Genomic DNA, 17728 nt, shown 5'->3' with positions numbered 1-17728 from the left:
TTGTTAAAATTAGTTAATGCACTGGTAAGTAACATAAACAAACAATGAACAGATGTATTTTTATTAACTAACGTTAACAAAGATTAAAAAGTACAGTAACAAATGTATTGCTCATAGTTAGTTCATAATATATTAACTAATGTTAACTAATTAAACCTTATTGCAAACTGTTACCATTTATGTACAATTTTGTTATTCTAAACTAGGGATTGGTCACAATGGTTGCATAATCAACTAGTAACCAACAACCAAGTTGATTAGTCAGTAGTTAGACTAGTTTTAGACAATTTCAGTTCTTGTTATTTTAATCTATCAACTGACTAGTTGATCAATGAGGACGACTAGTTTTAGACTATTCCTTATTCATTCATTCATTTTTTAGATAGACTCGCAAATAAAGAATAAAACACACTCACTTGTTATTTCCCAGAATGCTTTGGGGCTCTAACGGTAGATCCTACATGAATCAAAAAGACAGTCAGACGAGTAATCCAAACAAACAGACTAAACAACAATAAATCAATGGCAAAGTGTCACAAACCATCTCATGATGCGGTTCGGTCTCCTTCCTCAGAGGTGGATCGAACTTCACCTTATCAACTAGAAGAGGGCCACACATAGACTTCAGATTTCTTTTTGTGCTTATAAGTATTCTGAGAATTCTTGTGTTTATTTCGGTTCAGTGAGTCAAGGGCTGCTTGACACATGACTTACAGTTAATCTCAGACAGAGTTTTTCCGTCTCGTGAGCTCCTGCTAGTTGAGCGGATTCGATGTGGAACAGACACGGGAGACTGCAAACAAAGGGACCACAAGTTAAGTTTTCAAAACTTGAAAGCTAAAAAGCCTTAGTTATATACACACCTTTTCTGAATATCTGTTACAAGACCCTAATCTTTCCTCAAGGCAACACCGCAAGCCACTGCAGTTACGTGTTAAAACCAATAAACTCACATGCGTTCATATACACACACAATCGCATATGCACACTGCAGCATGGGTAACCTGACACACTTGTACCTGGCAGCTGGCAGAGCCAACTGACTGCCCTCACTTAGGATTTACATCTAAAGAAATAACCAATTAGTGCTTCAGTTTAAAGCCCTGACATGGTTTCCCAATGGTTAAAATGTAAAGAAAGAGTCAGATATATGGAATTACCTCTGGGTCAATGTCATCCTCTTCTGCATCACTGTGTGTACTGTGGTCAGGGTTGTTGGCTTTGTCCAGTAGCTCAATGGCAAGAGTCCGGCTAAGCGGCTGGGTAACAAACGGGTGCTGCAAAAACAGAAGTGATGCAATGAAACATTATTGAACAATGGTGGATCAATGGAGCCAATCATATATGTTCTCTGAAGGAAGGGCAGATCTTACCTGCAGTAGTTTGTCAGCCGTTGGTCTCTTCTTGGGATTTTTGGTCAAAGCCATTTTCACAAAGTGATGGAAATTATTTGTCCTTCATGAACCAAAACAAACCAGATGAAAAAATGTAACTAACATTTGAATAAATCTAAGTTTGCTGTTACAGTAATAAGCGTAGAATTGAAATAGGGAGGGTTTAAAAGCAGATATCTCATAAAGTTCAAATAATTTCGGGAATTAATAACGGCCTATTTATATTTTGAGTGATACATCATCTTTTTTTGTAGTGGGAAAACTTTTTTAGGTGAATGAACTTCTGGTTAGGAGAACCCAATAACAACAAACTGGCCAAATTTTGCCACAGATTTCATCAATAAAGACATTAATAATGTTACAAAACAGTTTTTCAAATAAATGCTGCTGAACTTTCTATTCAATAAAGAATCCTGCAAAAAATGTATCACGGTTTTCACAAAAACATTAAGCAGCTAACTGTAATATTAAAAAGAAATGTTTCCTGGGCCCAGTTGTTCAATCTGGATCAGAATGATCTGGATTTGGAAATCCTGTTTTGTTATCCAGGATCAGGTAACCCATCTTACTTTTGTGCCGGTTTTTCAAAGCAAAATTGGATTGAATCACCCTGATCCAGATACACACTTTTTCAGATTACCAAATCTGGATTACTAATGCTCTACGGAGCCCCTAAAGGGACATGGTGATGGAAAAATATGAGATGGGGGGGAAAAAAATATTTCAATGCTTTTGCTTTCTCTCAGAAACCAAGAAACTTTTGACAGGTTCATCTCTTATGATTGTGCCAATGTAGATTACAAACAGTGATTAAAAAAAACAACACTTTTTATTATAATTTTTTTAACTTTTGTTTGATATTTACAATTGTTTGGGGATTATTTTATGGCGCCAAATGATCTTTTTTACTTTACTGTAGGCTACCGAAAGACTACTTGTAATTTATTACTTTAACAGTTAGACTAATTTAAAATCCACCCTTCTGCTGGGATCAGTATAATCCTAAAAATTCAGCTTTGCCATCACAGTAATAAATTACATTTTAAAATATATTAAAATTAAAAATGTATATTTCACTATTATTGTTTTTTAAGCCTTGGTGACCATAACAGACTTACATTAAAAAAATAATTAAATATAAAACTTTTTTTTTACCAACTCCCCACTTTTAACGGTAGTGTATTTTGTTTTCCTCATTCGATTTTGAACTGTACTTATGAATCATTTAGAAATACTTACCACTTAACTTTGTCTTTCAGCTTAGGTGGTTGGAAACTGCTCTTGGTCATTAGGAAGAGTGCTCTAAAGGGGAAACGCAACAGAGAGGACCAAAGTAAGACAAATGTGGAAAAGAGGGAGAACACAGGAGTGTCGTCATACTACGGGTGACCTGTGTAATATATATTAACTATGAAACGATGCAATTCATTTAGCAGAATCGGACATCCATTGTGCAGCAATGGACTGCCCATGATGGAGGAAACTGGACACACACCTCATGGGGTGCAAGTCGAACATTGGCGGCTCCAACTCTGCCAGCTCAATAGCTGTGATGCCCACGGCCCAAATATCGCACAGCTGATTGTAGCCCCCTTTCCTCTCGACTGCAGCCACCTCAGGTGCCATCCTGCAGAGTAAGACACATAAAGAAAGAAATGATATACATGTGACTACAGTGCTGACTAGAATCAATCTATTAAAAAAATCCTAACACATAAGAGACAAAAGAGGACTGACATACCAATATGGAGTTCCGATGAAGGACTTTCTTTTTGCTAAAGTGGCCGATATCTGAGCTGAAACTCCAAAATCAGCTGGAGAGAGACAAACGGAAGGTGTGAGAGAGGAATTCAGTGGTTCTGTTTTAAATGAAAAAGCGCAAAGTCATTCATATAAAGTGTTTTTATTACCTAGCTTAACATAGCCATTGTCCGTCAACAGAATATTTGCGCCCTACAAAACAAGAGTAGAGACACAGTGAGCGATTTTTAAAGATAATAAATCATGTTCATTTGATTCAGACTAATTCATTAATGAATCATTTAGACCAATTTGTGAACCAGTTCCACCAATTCATCGAACAAAACCATCTTAAGAGAACAATTCACTCAAGTTTTACTCTACACAAAAGCAATTACTGGCCAATGAAATGTTTTAGAGCATAACTGAATATTCACTATAAAAAATGTCAAGAATAGCATTTTCCCCAAAAAACACTATTTATCTCAGTTATTTTTGCATGATAACATCAGTCGAGTCATGATTGAAAATGATGTCAACACTGTGAAATTTAATTATATTTGAAAGTCCAGTTTGTACCTTTATATCTCTGTGGATCTTGCCTTTGTTATGGAGATAGTAAACACCCTGACATGAACACAGAAACCCACATTAATCATTCAAAATTGTCACACATAATAACTTTTACGCATCAGTAAATGTGTGTATATACCTGCAGGGTCTCCCGGCATACATACGCAATCTGGGATTCTGACAACGGCCCGGTAACTGAAGATACAGATATACATCTATATGAGAGAATAGCTCAACATGATAAATGCATTAAAATCTCCTGTTTTGGAATCGGTTACAATAGTTACCATGGTATATATCCTGGAGAGAGCCCCCACCACAGTATTCCATGCTGATCCATAATTTATCTCTCCTGAAACAGGGATATTAAGACATTAATTATCAAGCCTTGTCAGACCATTTCTGGCCTCAACAGCTTAAAAGAGGTGCATGTTGGGTTGTGACGTGTACTTCAACAGGTAGGGAAAAATATCAACAATTAATAAAAAGAGAGAAACAGAATATACACTACCGTTCAAAGGTTTGGGCTCTGTACGATTTTTTTATGTTTTTGAAAGAAGTCTCAAACGCTCATCAAGGCTGAATTTATTTGATCAAAAATACAGTAAAAACAGTAATATTGTGAAATATTTTCAAAATTTTAAATAACTGTTTTCTATTTTAATATATTTTAAAATGTAATTTATTCCTGTGATGGCAAAGCTGAATTTTCAGCATCAGTCTTCAGTGTCACATGATCCTTATATGCTGATTTGCTGCTCAAGAAACAGGTTTTAGGATTCTTTGAAATCTTTTGTAACATTAGAAATGTCTTTACTGTAATCTTTGATCAAATTAATGTATCCTTGCTAAATAAAAGTATTCATTTTTTTCAGAAAACAAAACAAAAAAACAAATCACACTGACTCCAAACTTTTAAATGGTAGCGTAATGCTAGTAAAACAGTTAATTGCACAAAAAACAAAAAAAACTGCTGACATTTAATGAACAACCATTCTGCCCCTGTATTACATTATACAATGATTAAAACATAAGGGCGTTTGATTGCATGTGTGTACATGTACCTGAGGTAACTGCCAAAATATGCAACGATGTTTGAGTGTTTACAATCTTTCATCATTATAATCTCCTGCTGCACCACGTCAAAGTCCTCTCCTGCAAATCAATTCACAAAATAATTCAGTAAAAAAGCAAGTTGAAGCAATGTTGCAAACAGACTAAAATATGAAAACAGTTCCATGTTGGAAACTGAAACTGATGAAAACTGAATTCTGTGCTAAAAAAAGAGTGATCACACTGCCTCTATTTACAATGCATGCACAATCACACCATTACAATGCACGAACACACCATACTTGTAATATTTAACTATTCAAGTATAGATGGATAGTGATAGGACACTAAGTACCGGTGGTTAAACAGCACTGTGTGTGCAGCAGAGCTGGCTCACCTGGTTCTAGTTTGATGACTTTGATAGCAGCCAGTTCTCCAGTGCTGACATTACGAGCCTGGAAAAGAAGAGCATTAGAGCTGTGATTCCATAAGCCCAACAGGTGTACAATAGCACAAATGCTAATGCCAAATGCTAACTCACTGATCCCAATTGCTCTACTCATTATTATATGCATTAGATATAATTATTAGACATGTTGTATGGATCAGACCCACATTTAAAGATCAGTCTGCTCCAACAATAAAAGGAGAAGTTCTGCACCATTAGTGGCATCAAACAAGTTCCCGAAACATTCCTCCCCTATTTTTGGACATACAGGCAGTCCCACTTGTTGATTATTGATGATTGCAAAAACAAAAAGCAACATTTAAAGCTAAGTTGTTTGGATTTTTTGGAAAAATTAACCCTTAAATGGAATATATATCGTTCTCCCTGAACATTAAGCTGGCATTGGAGAAAGTATTTTAATTAGTAGTTAATACTGAGAGCAAGGTTGCCAGTGGCCGATATATATTAAAAAAAAATATTTACTGACAACAAATGAGATTGTTCAAATGAATTATTATACATGTTTATTTTTAAACATTATATTAATTATTTGAGGGCAGAAATTGTTTACTATCCAAAGAGAAGGCTGAAGTAGACTAGTAAACAACAAACTGCTACTCTAATGAATGTTAGTTGACATGAAGGTGCAACGTTACTTATAGGCAACAGAATGTCTAAAGGGGACCATCAAAATAAAGTGTAACCATATTAAATGTTTCTTAAATAGACCATGTGATATTGAATACTGGAGTAATGATGCTAAAAAATTCAGCTTTACCATAACAGGAATAAATTATTTTTGAAATATATTAAAATAGAAAATTGGAATATTATTTAACATTTCATTTTACAGTTTAACTGAATTTTTATTAAATAACTGCAGGTTTGGTGAGCATCAGAAAAAAAAAATCTTACTGACCCCAAACACTTGAACACTATCATGTATATATATATATCAGTTCAAGAATATTTTTCAGGATTTTCTAGAAAACACACAGTATTTTGCATGTTCTCTCACAAGTTAACGCACAAACACACTCACAAAGGCCTCATCTATAAAACTGAACTGAGAGACATCTGTCTGCCAAACAGAAGTGAGGATGATGTCATCAGAGACGCACAAAGAGAAAGAGAGATTTTCCAACATTTTATCTGGAATTGCATTCAGCATTCCAAGTAATATGGAACAGAGGCAGCTGAAATGTGTGTATCGATGTTCACAGTGCTGTGATGGCTGTAATAAGTAGGACAAGGAGAACATCAAATAACTTTCACATGCGCACACACACTCACACAGGGCCTCTACGATCGCAGTGAGGCATTTCACTGTCCTGTAATAAATAAGCTCAGGGCTGTTTCTACTTTTTATTAAAATAAGTTAATTGATTAATCTAAGCAGAAGGAACATATGTATTGTAAACAATCCAATTAAATTACATTGCAATAATCAACCAGATGAATTTGTGAAATTCTCATATAGTCTTCTCTCTATTATTATTTTGCTTGGTGTTTTTTTTATTCTGGTCCTACATCTCTCCACCTACAACAAGGTTGAGTGAACGTGTGTGATTAAATGGCATACACCCAACACACACTCTAACCTAAACACACTATAAAAACCCAGGAAGAGGGAACAATTACGAACAAACAGGATGGACATAGTTGTGGGCAAACACACTCACACACTTGCAGTTTAAAGTTCAGCCACTTCCTGTCACCGAAGGAAGTCAGGCACATTTAGTGTTTCTTAAGAACAAGATTGCACTTGCCTTTCCCCTTAGATCCAACACCTTGCAACACCCCTTAGTAGTGACCATCTGCCACTGCACAGTCTCTCTGCAGCATATTGGTCTATTCTTGCCTTTGTTTAGGCTATGTCACACAGATATATCACATAAAGAGATGCAGGACTTTGAGTTTGACAGCCCTGCTTTGGCTCTCGCTGGTCAAATAGACCTGCTAGGCCCTGTGCATTATGGAAACAAAGATCTCTAGAGCCTTTCAGGATATTACACCATATCCGAGACGGAAAATTGCTACAAAACACAGATACACTGTGGTCCAGCATAAACACACATCTGTTGTCTCCCGCATTCACTGGTTACATTGGTCAGTTAAGTGGCTTCGCCTTAATCCCTAGTGAGCTTCCTACATAGACAGTATTTTTGGGCACCATAGGGGCATTCTGACCGTTTGGAAAGCGTTTATGATGCCCAAAAATGCAGTCTAGGTCGGTAGCTTTCTAAAATCTGATACCCAGTTGATCTCTACCTTGTACACATCTCCATAGGTTCCGCTCCCGATCCTCTGGATCAGCTCAAAGTCTTCCTGTGGGTTTCTGCGCGACAGATCCAAGCTTAAATTCATTGTGCAAGTCACCGTTTGCGCCCTCCGGTTTATTTACGTGTTCCCGGTGTCAAAAACGGGAGGGGGGTGATGATCGCAGAGACATACAGTAACGGAGGTATATGACGGTCCAGTCCCACCGAACTACAACAACATGGCCTCCTACGCGCATGCGCATTGCAACTGACACACTGGCAAAGTGTCATAGCACACGCACTGAGGATGGAGAGAAATTTGTGCATAATAAGCCAGAAATGGTTTTAAAACTTAAGCCACGCTTAAAATGTAACAAAGTAATTTTAATAGATAGCAAATATCTAACCAAGTAATATTTCTTTATTTCGTTTTTTTTAAAGAAAAATTTAACAAGCATACTTTTCCAAGCAACATATTTAAACCAAAATATAACAGTTTTAAAATATAGGCCCGGTTTCACAGACAGTGCTTAGATTAAGCCAGGATATGTTGCTTTCAGTTAAAACAGCTCAAACATTTCATTTTAACATGCATTAAAGATCTGTCTGTGAAACTGTGGGATAGTGTCAATTTTAAACAATAGGCTAAGACTTAAGCCTAGTCCCAGACTAAAAAATAATTGTAAGTGTACTGCGTTAGACTAAATTGGGAAGGGTCACAGCACTTGCATATTGTTGTCCTATTGTTAATGTCCTCATTTGTAAATCACTTTGGATAAAAGCGTCTGCTAAAGGATTAAATGTAAATGTAAAATTCATTTTTGATCTGTCTACATGAAAGCAACTTGCACTGACAAATCTTTAAATATATCAGTGACAATGTTTTGTCTCAAGATGCAGACCAGAAATGTTTTTTTCTAAGACACGTTTATAAAAGTTACTTAAATGTCCTAACTGAACTAGTGCCTAATCCTGGCTTAATCTAAGCCCTGTCTGTGAAACCAGGCCTACAAGTTTGGTAAGAGGAACATGTCAAGGACAGCTGTTATTGCTAACTAAAAACCATAAAAAAAAAAAAAAAAAATTCAGTAATTGAAATAAAACTGAAATTTATTATAAAGATTAGATAAAAAACTTAAACGTAAAAAATAAAATAAATAAATAAATAAACTAAAATGATGGTGTCTTGCCAACTAAGTTCAACTGAAATAAACTAAGTAACGCTAAAAACGTTAAAAGCAATGTTTTAAAAAAAAAACTAAATGGCAAAAGAACATCAAAATGACTTATATAAAAATAAATCCTCTAATAATGTATAAATAGTACTAAAAAAAACTGTTTATAATGTCTAATTACAAGTGATTAGATCACAACATTATAAATTATATAGCAAATATGAGAAATTAAGCTGAAATATAAAGTTAGCAAAACATAAAATTGAAATAATAAATAAATAAAAAAACTAACACATTGCGAAAGAGCCAACAATGCACCACAACCATTATAAAACAAAATCAGCAATAGTTGATTAGAAGGCACTATTAGTACTGAGGAGGGGGATAACATTTTTGTAAATAATAATATTAAATAATAAAAAATTCTGTCTTCATTTGAATACTGTGCAAACCACTCTCACATCCATACACACCACAATCACTTAAATTAGTTTTTAAAGTTTTTTTTATTTTTTATTATAAAAGACAGCATAAAAATCTTTTAAATAGATTTTAATAGCATTTTGGTCATTTGTTGTCAATTCTGATTGTCCACAAGCATTTCAGGTTGAACTTATTTCAGTGCGAGTGTTGAGTTTGTATTTTGGTGTAGGTGTGTATAAACGCGTCTGTGCTGCCCAGACTAACCTTGTGTGTCCTCTGTGCTTGCAATGAGCTGATAAATAACGGTGTATCCGACGCTTCAGAGCTTGATTTGTGAAAAGTTAAGGTTTTTGGTTTGTCAGTGCTTTCACTGTGTGTGTTTGAGGGGTCAGTGTGAACACTGTTTGTGTCTGAGGAGTTTAAGTTTTGGTTGTGTTTGTGTGTGCAAATGATCTTCTTAAGCTGTGCAGAAAGCTGCAAACTCAGTAACAGAACAAGATGTCCACCAACACGAATTACCCTGCAGAAAGAAAAACACATTGACTATACAACTACAGCCCAAAAGCATTGAAATTGAAAGAGAACCAATACACATATGCTCATATACACATAAGAATGCACCTCTCCATCTCTCTCAGTAAGTGTGGCAGGGCAGTTTGCATGTCAGAGCTACAGCTGAACTTCCTGCCAAATGGAACATCACAGAGCACAACATCAACGGCCCCATCAGCAAGAGGGATCTCTGAGGAACAGAAAAAATATAGGAGATAAGGCTCTTCCCAAGAAAAAGATTAAAGCCCTTGTTTTAGTGCAGGTAGGCAGTGCTTCGCAGTTGTCAGGCACGTCAGGATGTACATTAATGTCACCAATATGTAGTAAAAATCAACAATTCTTATTTTTTATGGAATTTCAGCATTTATAATAAATGATTTATTAGTGCACATCATTATTTTTCTAAAATTCATGTGGCATTATAATCTTCAAAATAACTTCCCCTCCCACTTGCAGCGACATACTGCATTTATTCTTGTTCGAGAAGTCTTTTCTTTGTTACTGTGACATATATCTATCGCAACTTCCATTTCATGCTGATTTTAACAATGCAATGTGGTCACACACATTCCTGACTCAATCACAAAATGTTTTCTACCCCGTTTACATCTGTATTTATCGCTGTCCACTTGTGTACATATCACCTGAGATGATTTTTATACTAGATGTTGGCTAAATGTGGTCAGTGATGATGAAAGAGGAGAGAGTTTGTCCAAACCCATGGCAGAGGAACGAAGTAGCTGCACTCTTCCTTCCATTCCAGACGCTTTTAAGTTCTCTGCAGCTTTCTGCAACTGCGACGTCTCTGTATCCATGCCTAGAAATACAGCATTCTGAACACACACACAATGTATACAGGTCAGACGTCAATTCTGTGTGTGCAAGAGCTGCATGTGGTGTTCAGAGTGGTGTGTTTACATACAGAATACTCCTGAGCTGCTTCCAACAACACGGCTCCAACTCCACACATTGGGTCTAAAATCACACAATCATTCAGCTGTGGAGAGAAAGACAGAAAAGAGCACAAAAAATATTAAAAAGCTGTTATTTTGTTAGTTACAGGGACAGTTCACCCAAAAATTACAATTCTTTCATCATTTAATTACTTTCAAGTTGTTCTAAACCTGTATGAATTTCTTCTGTGGAACACACACACAAAAAAAGATATATTGAAGAATGTCGGTAACCAAACAGTTGATGAACCCCATTGACTTCCATAATATGGAAGTCAGTTTGGCCCATCAACTGTTTGGTTGCCGACATTCTTCAAAATAACTTTTTAAATGATGACAGAATTGTCATTTTTGGGTGAACTATCCCTTTAATATTGATGTATTCATTTTGATTTTGAATTTGATCTTTAATTAATATGAAATAACATGTGTATCTGTTAACATTAGTTAATGAACCTGAACTAACATGAACTAACAACTAACAATCTCTCTCAGTAAGTGTGGCAGGGCAGTTGCCATGTCAGAGCTGCAGCTGAACTTCCTGCCAAATAAAAGAACAATTGTTGTATTTTTATAAATTAATGTTTAACAAAGATTAATAAGTTCTGTAACGAATGTATTGCTCATTGTTAGTTAATATTAGTTAACGCATTAACAAACCTTAACTAAAGGAGCCTTATAGGGAAGTGTTATCTTATTATAATGTTACAAAATATTTCTATATCAAATAAAACATTGTAGTTTTGAACTTTCTTTTGAAACGTCCCATAGATTCCACAAAGATATTAAGCAGCACAAGTGTTTTCAACATTAATAATAATAATAAATGTTTCTTGAGCACCAAACCAGCATATTAGAATCATTTCCTAAGGATCATTTAACACTACTGAAAATTCAGCTTTGCATCACATGAATAAATTACATTTTAAAATATATTAAAATAGAAAACACTTCTTTTAAATTGTAATAATATTTCCCAATATTACTGTTTTTACAGTATTGATCAAACTGGTGAGCATAAGAGACTTCTTTAAAAAACTTTTAAAAATAGTACCATTCTCAAAGTTTAGAACGGCAATGTATATTTTTAATATGTTTGCTATGACATGTCAACTACCCATTTTTATTTATTTTTCCTTGTAAAGATAAGGACTTGCCAGGTATGAATACTTTTCCCACCACCCACCCCAAGAAACTGGATATTTATTATATATATATATATATATATATAACTATATATATATATTAATATTTATTAATTTAATGATTCTACCATGTGTGTGTGCATTTGCCTCTTTAAAGTTCATTCTGGACCTCACCTGTTTAGGGCAAAGAGAGGTCATGGCCCAGGCTATTGTAGAACGCAACCCGTTGTGTTTCATATAAGAACGACTGGCCAAAGGATGCCTGAAGAAACCACACACACTGAATTAGATCTTAAGTTGGTAGATTTAAAAAAAAATGTAAATGTAAAGATACTTACTTCAAAAGAGGGATACCTACAACGCAATGGTCATCGCTTAAATACACATTCACCTAGTTACACAAAGAGACACACCCCGACAGTAACATTTAAATAGTCATGGCTAACCTCATTGTAACTGTAAACATATTAGTTTATGTAGTATTTGTTTTGTAGTATATGCATTTATGCATGGACATTTGAATGCCTGTGGTTCAGTGTGTGTTTATGAACTTAATTTATTTTTTATTTTATTAAGTGAGTGTGCATACCTCAAGAACAGGCTCTCTCAGGTCCACCTTCCACCCAAGATGTTCTTTGATGGCCATCCCAATGGTACGACTCAGTCTCTGAAGACACACACACAACCACAATAAAAGAACCAAGAATAAAAATTATAAAGATAAATATAACTATATGTGTCCATATCAACTCAAAATATTTCAATTTATTGGATTCTGATTGGAAAAAATCATTGTGAAAGTGATTCCAATTATATAATTGCTCTATGCCATTATCGTTATAGTTGTGGTGTGGATTCACCAATTCTTTTACATTTAGAATGATTTTTAAAACCATATTGTTGTTGTCCTTGATGTGAACGGCCCTTAAGCCAGGTTTATAAATCTATAAATATTTTTGTCTATATAGAATCCGGTCTAAATCTGAGACCACTAAAGACATTACTTATATTTCACACTTTTTTTAATTACAGTTAATATTATCTGCATAACAAGTAGAATTTTTACGCAAAAAAATCACTTTTTTAATCCTTATATAGTGTCTGCTTATTACCAGATTTAAATTAGATTTAATTTTTTGAATTGAACTGCACTACACATACAGAACAAATGCCACTATATTTTGAAAAGTATTCAAATTGCATACACACACACACACACACACACACACACACCTGAGAGGTATAAGAGCGGGCAATGACTCCACTGCAGCGACAGCTCACTCTGAAGGATGGTGTGTGCTGACGTGACTCCTTATCCATTTCATTTGTTTTTTTTAATAAGTGTGTGCTTGAGGTGAGAGTGTGTGTGGATTCATCTGCTACAGTCAAACCCTCCTCCTCATCCTCCTCTCTCCTTCTCTTGTGTCCTCGCTGCTGGCTGGACTGAAGCTCTTCCTGTAGGGCTGTCCAGGTTAAGAGGGCTTGCTTCCAAATGTCTGGATCTCCTACCACTCTCTCCTTTATAACAGCAGCTGCCTTTGCTATTAAAATAAAACCAGTGAAGATGCGTAAAATGGGTTGCCTGTAAGTATAATGTACATGTAGGATAATAACGCAACTAAAGTCTTCTAACAGCCTGCAGACTGGCTAAAACCAAATGTGATTTCATTGATGCAAATAAGACTTAGGTACACAGAAAGTTCACTCAAATTTTCCCATGCCAGAATGGGAAGAGTTTGTTTGCCAGGGCAGACTTCTCATTCATACTCACCCGGGTTTTTGGGAAGTGAAATGGGTTCAGCTTTGCGCAGAAGTAAAAACAGCCTCTCTGCAGACTTGAGTTGTGTCACAGTGTACAGATCAGCATTGCAGCAAAAGAACACTCTACCTGGAATCTGCTCCACCTGACACATACACAGCACAAAAAAACACTTTATCAACATTATGGAAATGTGGAACATGGCTTTAATATGCAGAGTAAATCTATCTAGTTAATTATGGACTGATCTTTGTTCGGACTTCTTTAATTTACTTTTATGTTCATTAGTAATGCATCGCTTACATCATTTTAAATGTCCTGTAGTGCCTTGTGATTGAAAAAGTTTGGAGTGTCAGTTTCATAGAACTTTACTTACTTTAGAACAACATTTATGTCATAAAATAATAAAAAATCTCAATGAAATAAAAGGTGATCAACTCACTTGAGAAGCGTAGAGTTTGTGTTGTACCTCCTCGGCCAGCAGCTCCTCCATCCCCGCGCCTGCAGTGCAGTACAAGTGCCTCATCATCACCTCTTAAAAGCGAGCACCATTACAAATACAAGCAGCATGCAACTGTAAACACTGCTTTACTCTTCCGGGTTCACCCGTCTGTCAAAATTAAACCTCATGCCATTAACAGACTTTCTAAATATAGATATGACAGAAATACATCTCTGATTTTCAATATTAATTTTATGAATATATATATTTATATAAAAGCCTTAGTGCTAAGTCGGTTTTGTTGCATTTTTCGCTCGAATTTATTACATTTATTTTTCCAAAAAAACCTGCTCTTATTTCATGGAAACCATGAACTGCAAGGTGATTTTTTTATTTATTTTTTGGAAATGACTTAGTTTCGTCGTTTCGTCATGCGTTTTATTTGCCTTGTTATTTTACGTTTCTGTTTTTCCCACTTGGCCTTTTTTATTTATTTTTTTACCTTAGTTATTAGATCCTGTCTAGCCTTTCCATGATTTCACAAAAAAATATTGTAAAGAGTGTAGTATTATTTTCCTCCCCACCTATTTTTTTTACAGTCTATGCTCCCCACACATTGCAGCTGAAACTTTTAACTTGAAATATTTCCTACTGTCAGGAAAGATTCTAACGGTTACAGCGCCTCTCGTGGCCATAAAACCACGTTATAAAAACAGTAACTGTATATCATGAAAGTGATGTAATACCCAAGCAGTTGGGTTTATTAAAACTTGCAAACTAGCTTAGCATTTTCTTCAGTTTATTGCTGTGAAACTTTCACATGACTATAAAAAGTACTTCAAGAATGAAAAAAAAAAAAAAACCACATCAAGGGAAAATTTTAATATAACAAAGATTATAAACATGAAACAAACATATTAAAACAAGAACCAACTAATGGAATCAGATAATCCAGTTTACAATTTTTTATATTTTAATGTCCATTGTTTTGTTGTATTTTTTTGCATCAAAAAACATTTTTCTGAATGTCCACAGAAAGGTGTGATGGCAAGATCTGTCATTCTGCTCTACTTCCTTGCCACTGCAGTCAGCTGGTCCCTGATGCGACCCAAACCGTCTATCATGGTGTCCAGTGTCTCTCTACTCAGCTCCATTGTAATTGTGGACTCACTTGGACCGCCACTAATGCACGGAGTGTCCTGGAGCTTCGGTAAACAAACACAGAGTTGTGAGAGGTATTTTGAAGAAATTGTAAGTCTGAAATATGGACTACCAAATATTACATCAATCAAAATTAAGTTTTAAACCAATGTTTTATTCTTATTTCAGAATAATAACTGTTGTAAACCAATGTTTCATTGTTATATCAGATAAATATCTTTAATTAGACATATTTGTTAATAAAATAGTCATTTTAAATTTCAGCATATATTATGTCTGCATCTTACTTTCATTTGCAACAGACAGGTTGGCACAGCCATACGACTCAAGGAGTCCGAAGCAGTTTTCATGTCCACTCGCCACTCCATATCAACCAGCTTTGGCAGTGAAACTATGAAACACATGTCATAACTTCAAAATTATTTCATTATGGACCACAAGCATAAAATACAATGTCATTAAACATCTTACAATACAATGAAAATATGAGAAATCGCACTCACTTTGATTTGACAAAGCATCATTTCTCCATGTGACACTGAAAATGTTTACACCAAAAACATGTTATGCGCTTGTCTGCAGGGTACATTTCTGCAGTACAGTTATTTGACGATCTAAAAGGAGGTTTAAAAGAAGTATCCACCTGTTTTCCAAGAGAATTTTGGTGATCAGATTCTTTAGGTTAGAGTGGAATGATTCTGGGAAAATTGACAGGATCTGTTCCGGAGAGGTTAGATTCTGGTACACAACATCATGCGAGAGTGTGTGAAAAGCAGTCAGCAACTGTTGAGGAATAAAAAGAAAAAAAAAGGGGAAAAAAAAGGCATATTTTAACACCAACAACATTTATGTGGTTTTGTATGCTTTGTAAGATAAAACAAGATTGTAACTGTTGCTCTGTCTCTTTTGATGCTCTGGCTCTCTTCTTCTCTGGTTCCCTTGCTTTACCTCCTCCTTCCTCTTTTCTTTGTCTGTCTGTCTCTCTCTCTCTATGGTAACATTTTTCATATATGCTGGGTACACTTAATAATATAAGTTATCATCATCTCATACATCTATTTTGCAACTATTTTAAGTGTAACCATAACCATGTTTTGTCATTAAACCTTTTCAATTACAACTAATGTACTAACTAGTTTTGATTTGGTATTGACTTTGAAGTGCTACATATTGCAATACAATATCGTCTCTCTCTATATAGCAACGCTCTCCCACAAATATTAAGCTATTGTAACTGCGCTTATTTCCGTCATTGCTATAAGTGGCAGCGGGTGGTATAGACAATAAATGTGCAGTTTTCTACTATCTTGCTAATAACGTTTCTTTAGTCATTCGGCAGTTCTTGCAGCTTGAACCACTGCAGGAATTCCACCCTTACGTGTGTGTTTCGTTATGTTTACTGTTGTAACCGGTGTGAAACCGAATTAAATAGCTCCTATTTAACTCGGTTTCACACCGGTTACAACAGTAAACATAACGAAACACACACTTTCACATTAACATCCTTGTAAAATACATCTGGTATTTTAGCTGGGCAATATTTGAAATCATATGGGCCATATGATATGGCATGAACCCACCTGTATCGCTTCACTGCTGGAAACAGACAGAGAATTGGCAGTTTTTTCGATTACAGACTGACGCTTGGAGGCTCCGGCTGGGAAACTCTCAGCGCAGATCTGCCGCACAACATCTTTAGACGGAGCCTGAATCAGAAAGAAATAGTGGCAGAATGAAAGGCTTTTCGGCGTAGTCAACAGAAACTGACAAACTGCATATGAGTGACTGATCGTACCTTTAACAGCAGTTGCAAAGCAGTGAACTGATCCTCTGTAAGAAAAGCCATGTTTCAGACTGAAAGTTGCGGTCACGTGAATTCACGACAGAGACAAGTGTCAAAATAAAAGACCCTACGTAAAAAGGTATTTCCTAAACTATAATGGTTTGTGTACATCTCGTGATAGATAATCATTAAAGGCGGTCAGTAATCAGAATATATTTTGATATGAACTTGTATTCTCCATCTTACCTTCTGTTCTCAACAAGTACAAATGCTCCAATGGCTTTTTACTGCTTTAAAAGCTTTTAAGATAAAAGGTACTAGAGCCAAAGTTATTTGCAGCTAGTCACAACTACATTCAAACAAAGTTTAGATAACATGAATATTTTTGACAAAGGTGGTAGGAAATTCACCTAAATCGATAGTTGGCAATTTACTCACCCCCAAATCGCTCCAAACCTGTATTAATTTTTTTCTTTTGCTGAACACAAAATAAATATGGGTAACCAGACAGTTGATGGGCCCCATTGACTGCCATAGTGTGGAAGAGAGAAGAGGGTTTATTTGGAAGTCAATGGGGCCAATAAACTGCTTGCTTACCAACATTCTTCACATTATCTTTTGTGTTCAGCAGAAGAAATCCACACAGGTTTTGAATAACTTAAGGGTGAGTACATGAAACAAATTTTTGGGTGAACCATCCCTTTCAGAACAAACTCATTCACAATAGGAATTATGTATATAACACATGTCCAGTAAACATAAAAAGATATTTAACTTTAACAAAAGATATTTTGAAGAAGGTCGTAACTAAACAGTTGATATACCCCATGGACTTCAATAGTATTTTTTAACTCAAGTATCCTCTA

At 35.5% G+C, this 17728-nt stretch overlaps 3 protein-coding genes across 5 annotated transcripts in view; all 3 read right to left on the bottom strand.

Moving 5' to 3' along the window:
• Positions 1-7735, bottom strand: part of map4k3b (mitogen-activated protein kinase kinase kinase kinase 3b) — an 18171-nt gene extending 10436 nt beyond the window's left edge. For 2 of the 3 annotated variants that reach the window (XM_079852916.1, XM_079852918.1), the window contains exons 1-15: positions 7480-7717; positions 5158-5215; positions 4772-4862; positions 3995-4059; positions 3847-3902; positions 3714-3761; positions 3305-3347; positions 3136-3208; positions 2890-3021; positions 2634-2696; positions 1374-1455; positions 1161-1277; positions 715-793; positions 542-600; positions 417-457 (exon numbers count right to left, since the gene is read on the bottom strand). In XM_079852916.1, coding sequence (XP_079709042.1) covers positions 417-457; positions 542-600; positions 715-793; positions 1161-1277; positions 1374-1455; positions 2634-2696; positions 2890-3021; positions 3136-3208; positions 3305-3347; positions 3714-3761; positions 3847-3902; positions 3995-4059; positions 4772-4862; positions 5158-5215; positions 7480-7575 — 1103 coding nt within the window. In that variant the 5' untranslated portion in view covers positions 7576-7717. Of the gene's footprint in view, positions 1-416; positions 458-541; positions 601-714; positions 794-1160; positions 1278-1373; positions 1456-2633; positions 2697-2889; positions 3022-3135; positions 3209-3304; positions 3348-3713; positions 3762-3846; positions 3903-3994; positions 4060-4771; positions 4863-5157; positions 5216-7479 lie in introns of all 3 variants that reach the window. The other variant, XM_079852917.1, reaches the window with a different exon arrangement.
• Positions 7736-9162: 1427 nt separating this feature from the next.
• thumpd2 (THUMP domain containing 2) lies at positions 9163-14075 on the bottom strand. The gene is made up of 10 exons (XM_079853757.1): positions 13919-14075; positions 13489-13621; positions 12951-13258; positions 12307-12384; positions 12056-12108; positions 11892-11979; positions 10542-10616; positions 10338-10452; positions 9689-9809; positions 9163-9587 (listed from the first exon to the last, which is right to left on the bottom strand). The coding sequence occupies exons 1-10, from the start codon at positions 14003-14005 to the stop codon at positions 9263-9265; spliced, it is 1383 nt and encodes a 460-aa protein (XP_079709883.1). The 5' UTR covers positions 14006-14075; the 3' UTR covers positions 9163-9262.
• Positions 14076-14653: 578 nt separating this feature from the next.
• Positions 14654-16963, bottom strand: commd9 (COMM domain containing 9). The gene is made up of 6 exons (XM_079852777.1): positions 16875-16963; positions 16660-16785; positions 15723-15862; positions 15583-15617; positions 15367-15470; positions 14654-15123 (listed from the first exon to the last, which is right to left on the bottom strand). The coding sequence occupies exons 1-6, from the start codon at positions 16923-16925 to the stop codon at positions 14986-14988; spliced, it is 594 nt and encodes a 197-aa protein (XP_079708903.1). The 5' UTR covers positions 16926-16963; the 3' UTR covers positions 14654-14985.
• Between the last annotated feature and the right edge of the window lie 765 nt (positions 16964-17728).

Source organism: Squalius cephalus (assembly GCF_949319135.1).
Source record: "Squalius cephalus genome assembly, chromosome: 20".
Classification (NCBI taxonomy): Eukaryota; Metazoa; Chordata; class Actinopteri; order Cypriniformes; family Leuciscidae; genus Squalius; species Squalius cephalus.
This window is presented reverse-complemented; position numbering and strand designations above follow the sequence as displayed.

Excerpts from the sequence above, each read along its gene's own strand:
- commd9 (XM_079852777.1), bottom strand. The coding sequence starts at position 16,925 with ATGGCTTTTCTTACAGAGGATCAGTTCACTGCTTTGCAACTGCTGTTA. Across the intron at positions 15,863-16,659 it reads CCAGCAGTGAAGCGATACAG|TTGCTGACTGCTTTTCACAC; the intron begins GTGGGTTCATGC and ends ATTCCTCAACAG. Across the intron at positions 15,618-15,722 it reads AAAATTCTCTTGGAAAACAG|TGTCACATGGAGAAATGATG; the intron begins GTGGATACTTCT and ends AAACATTTTCAG.
- thumpd2 (XM_079853757.1), bottom strand. The coding sequence starts at position 14,005 with ATGATGAGGCACTTGTACTGCACTGCAGGCGCGGGGATGGAGGAGCTG. Across the intron at positions 10,617-11,891 it reads CCTCTCTTTGCCCTAAACAG|CTGAATGATTGTGTGATTTT; the intron begins GTGAGGTCCAGA and ends TTCTCTCCACAG. Across the intron at positions 9,810-10,337 it reads ACTTCGTTCCTCTGCCATGG|AGATCCCTCTTGCTGATGGG; the intron begins GTTTGGACAAAC and ends TCTGTTCCTCAG.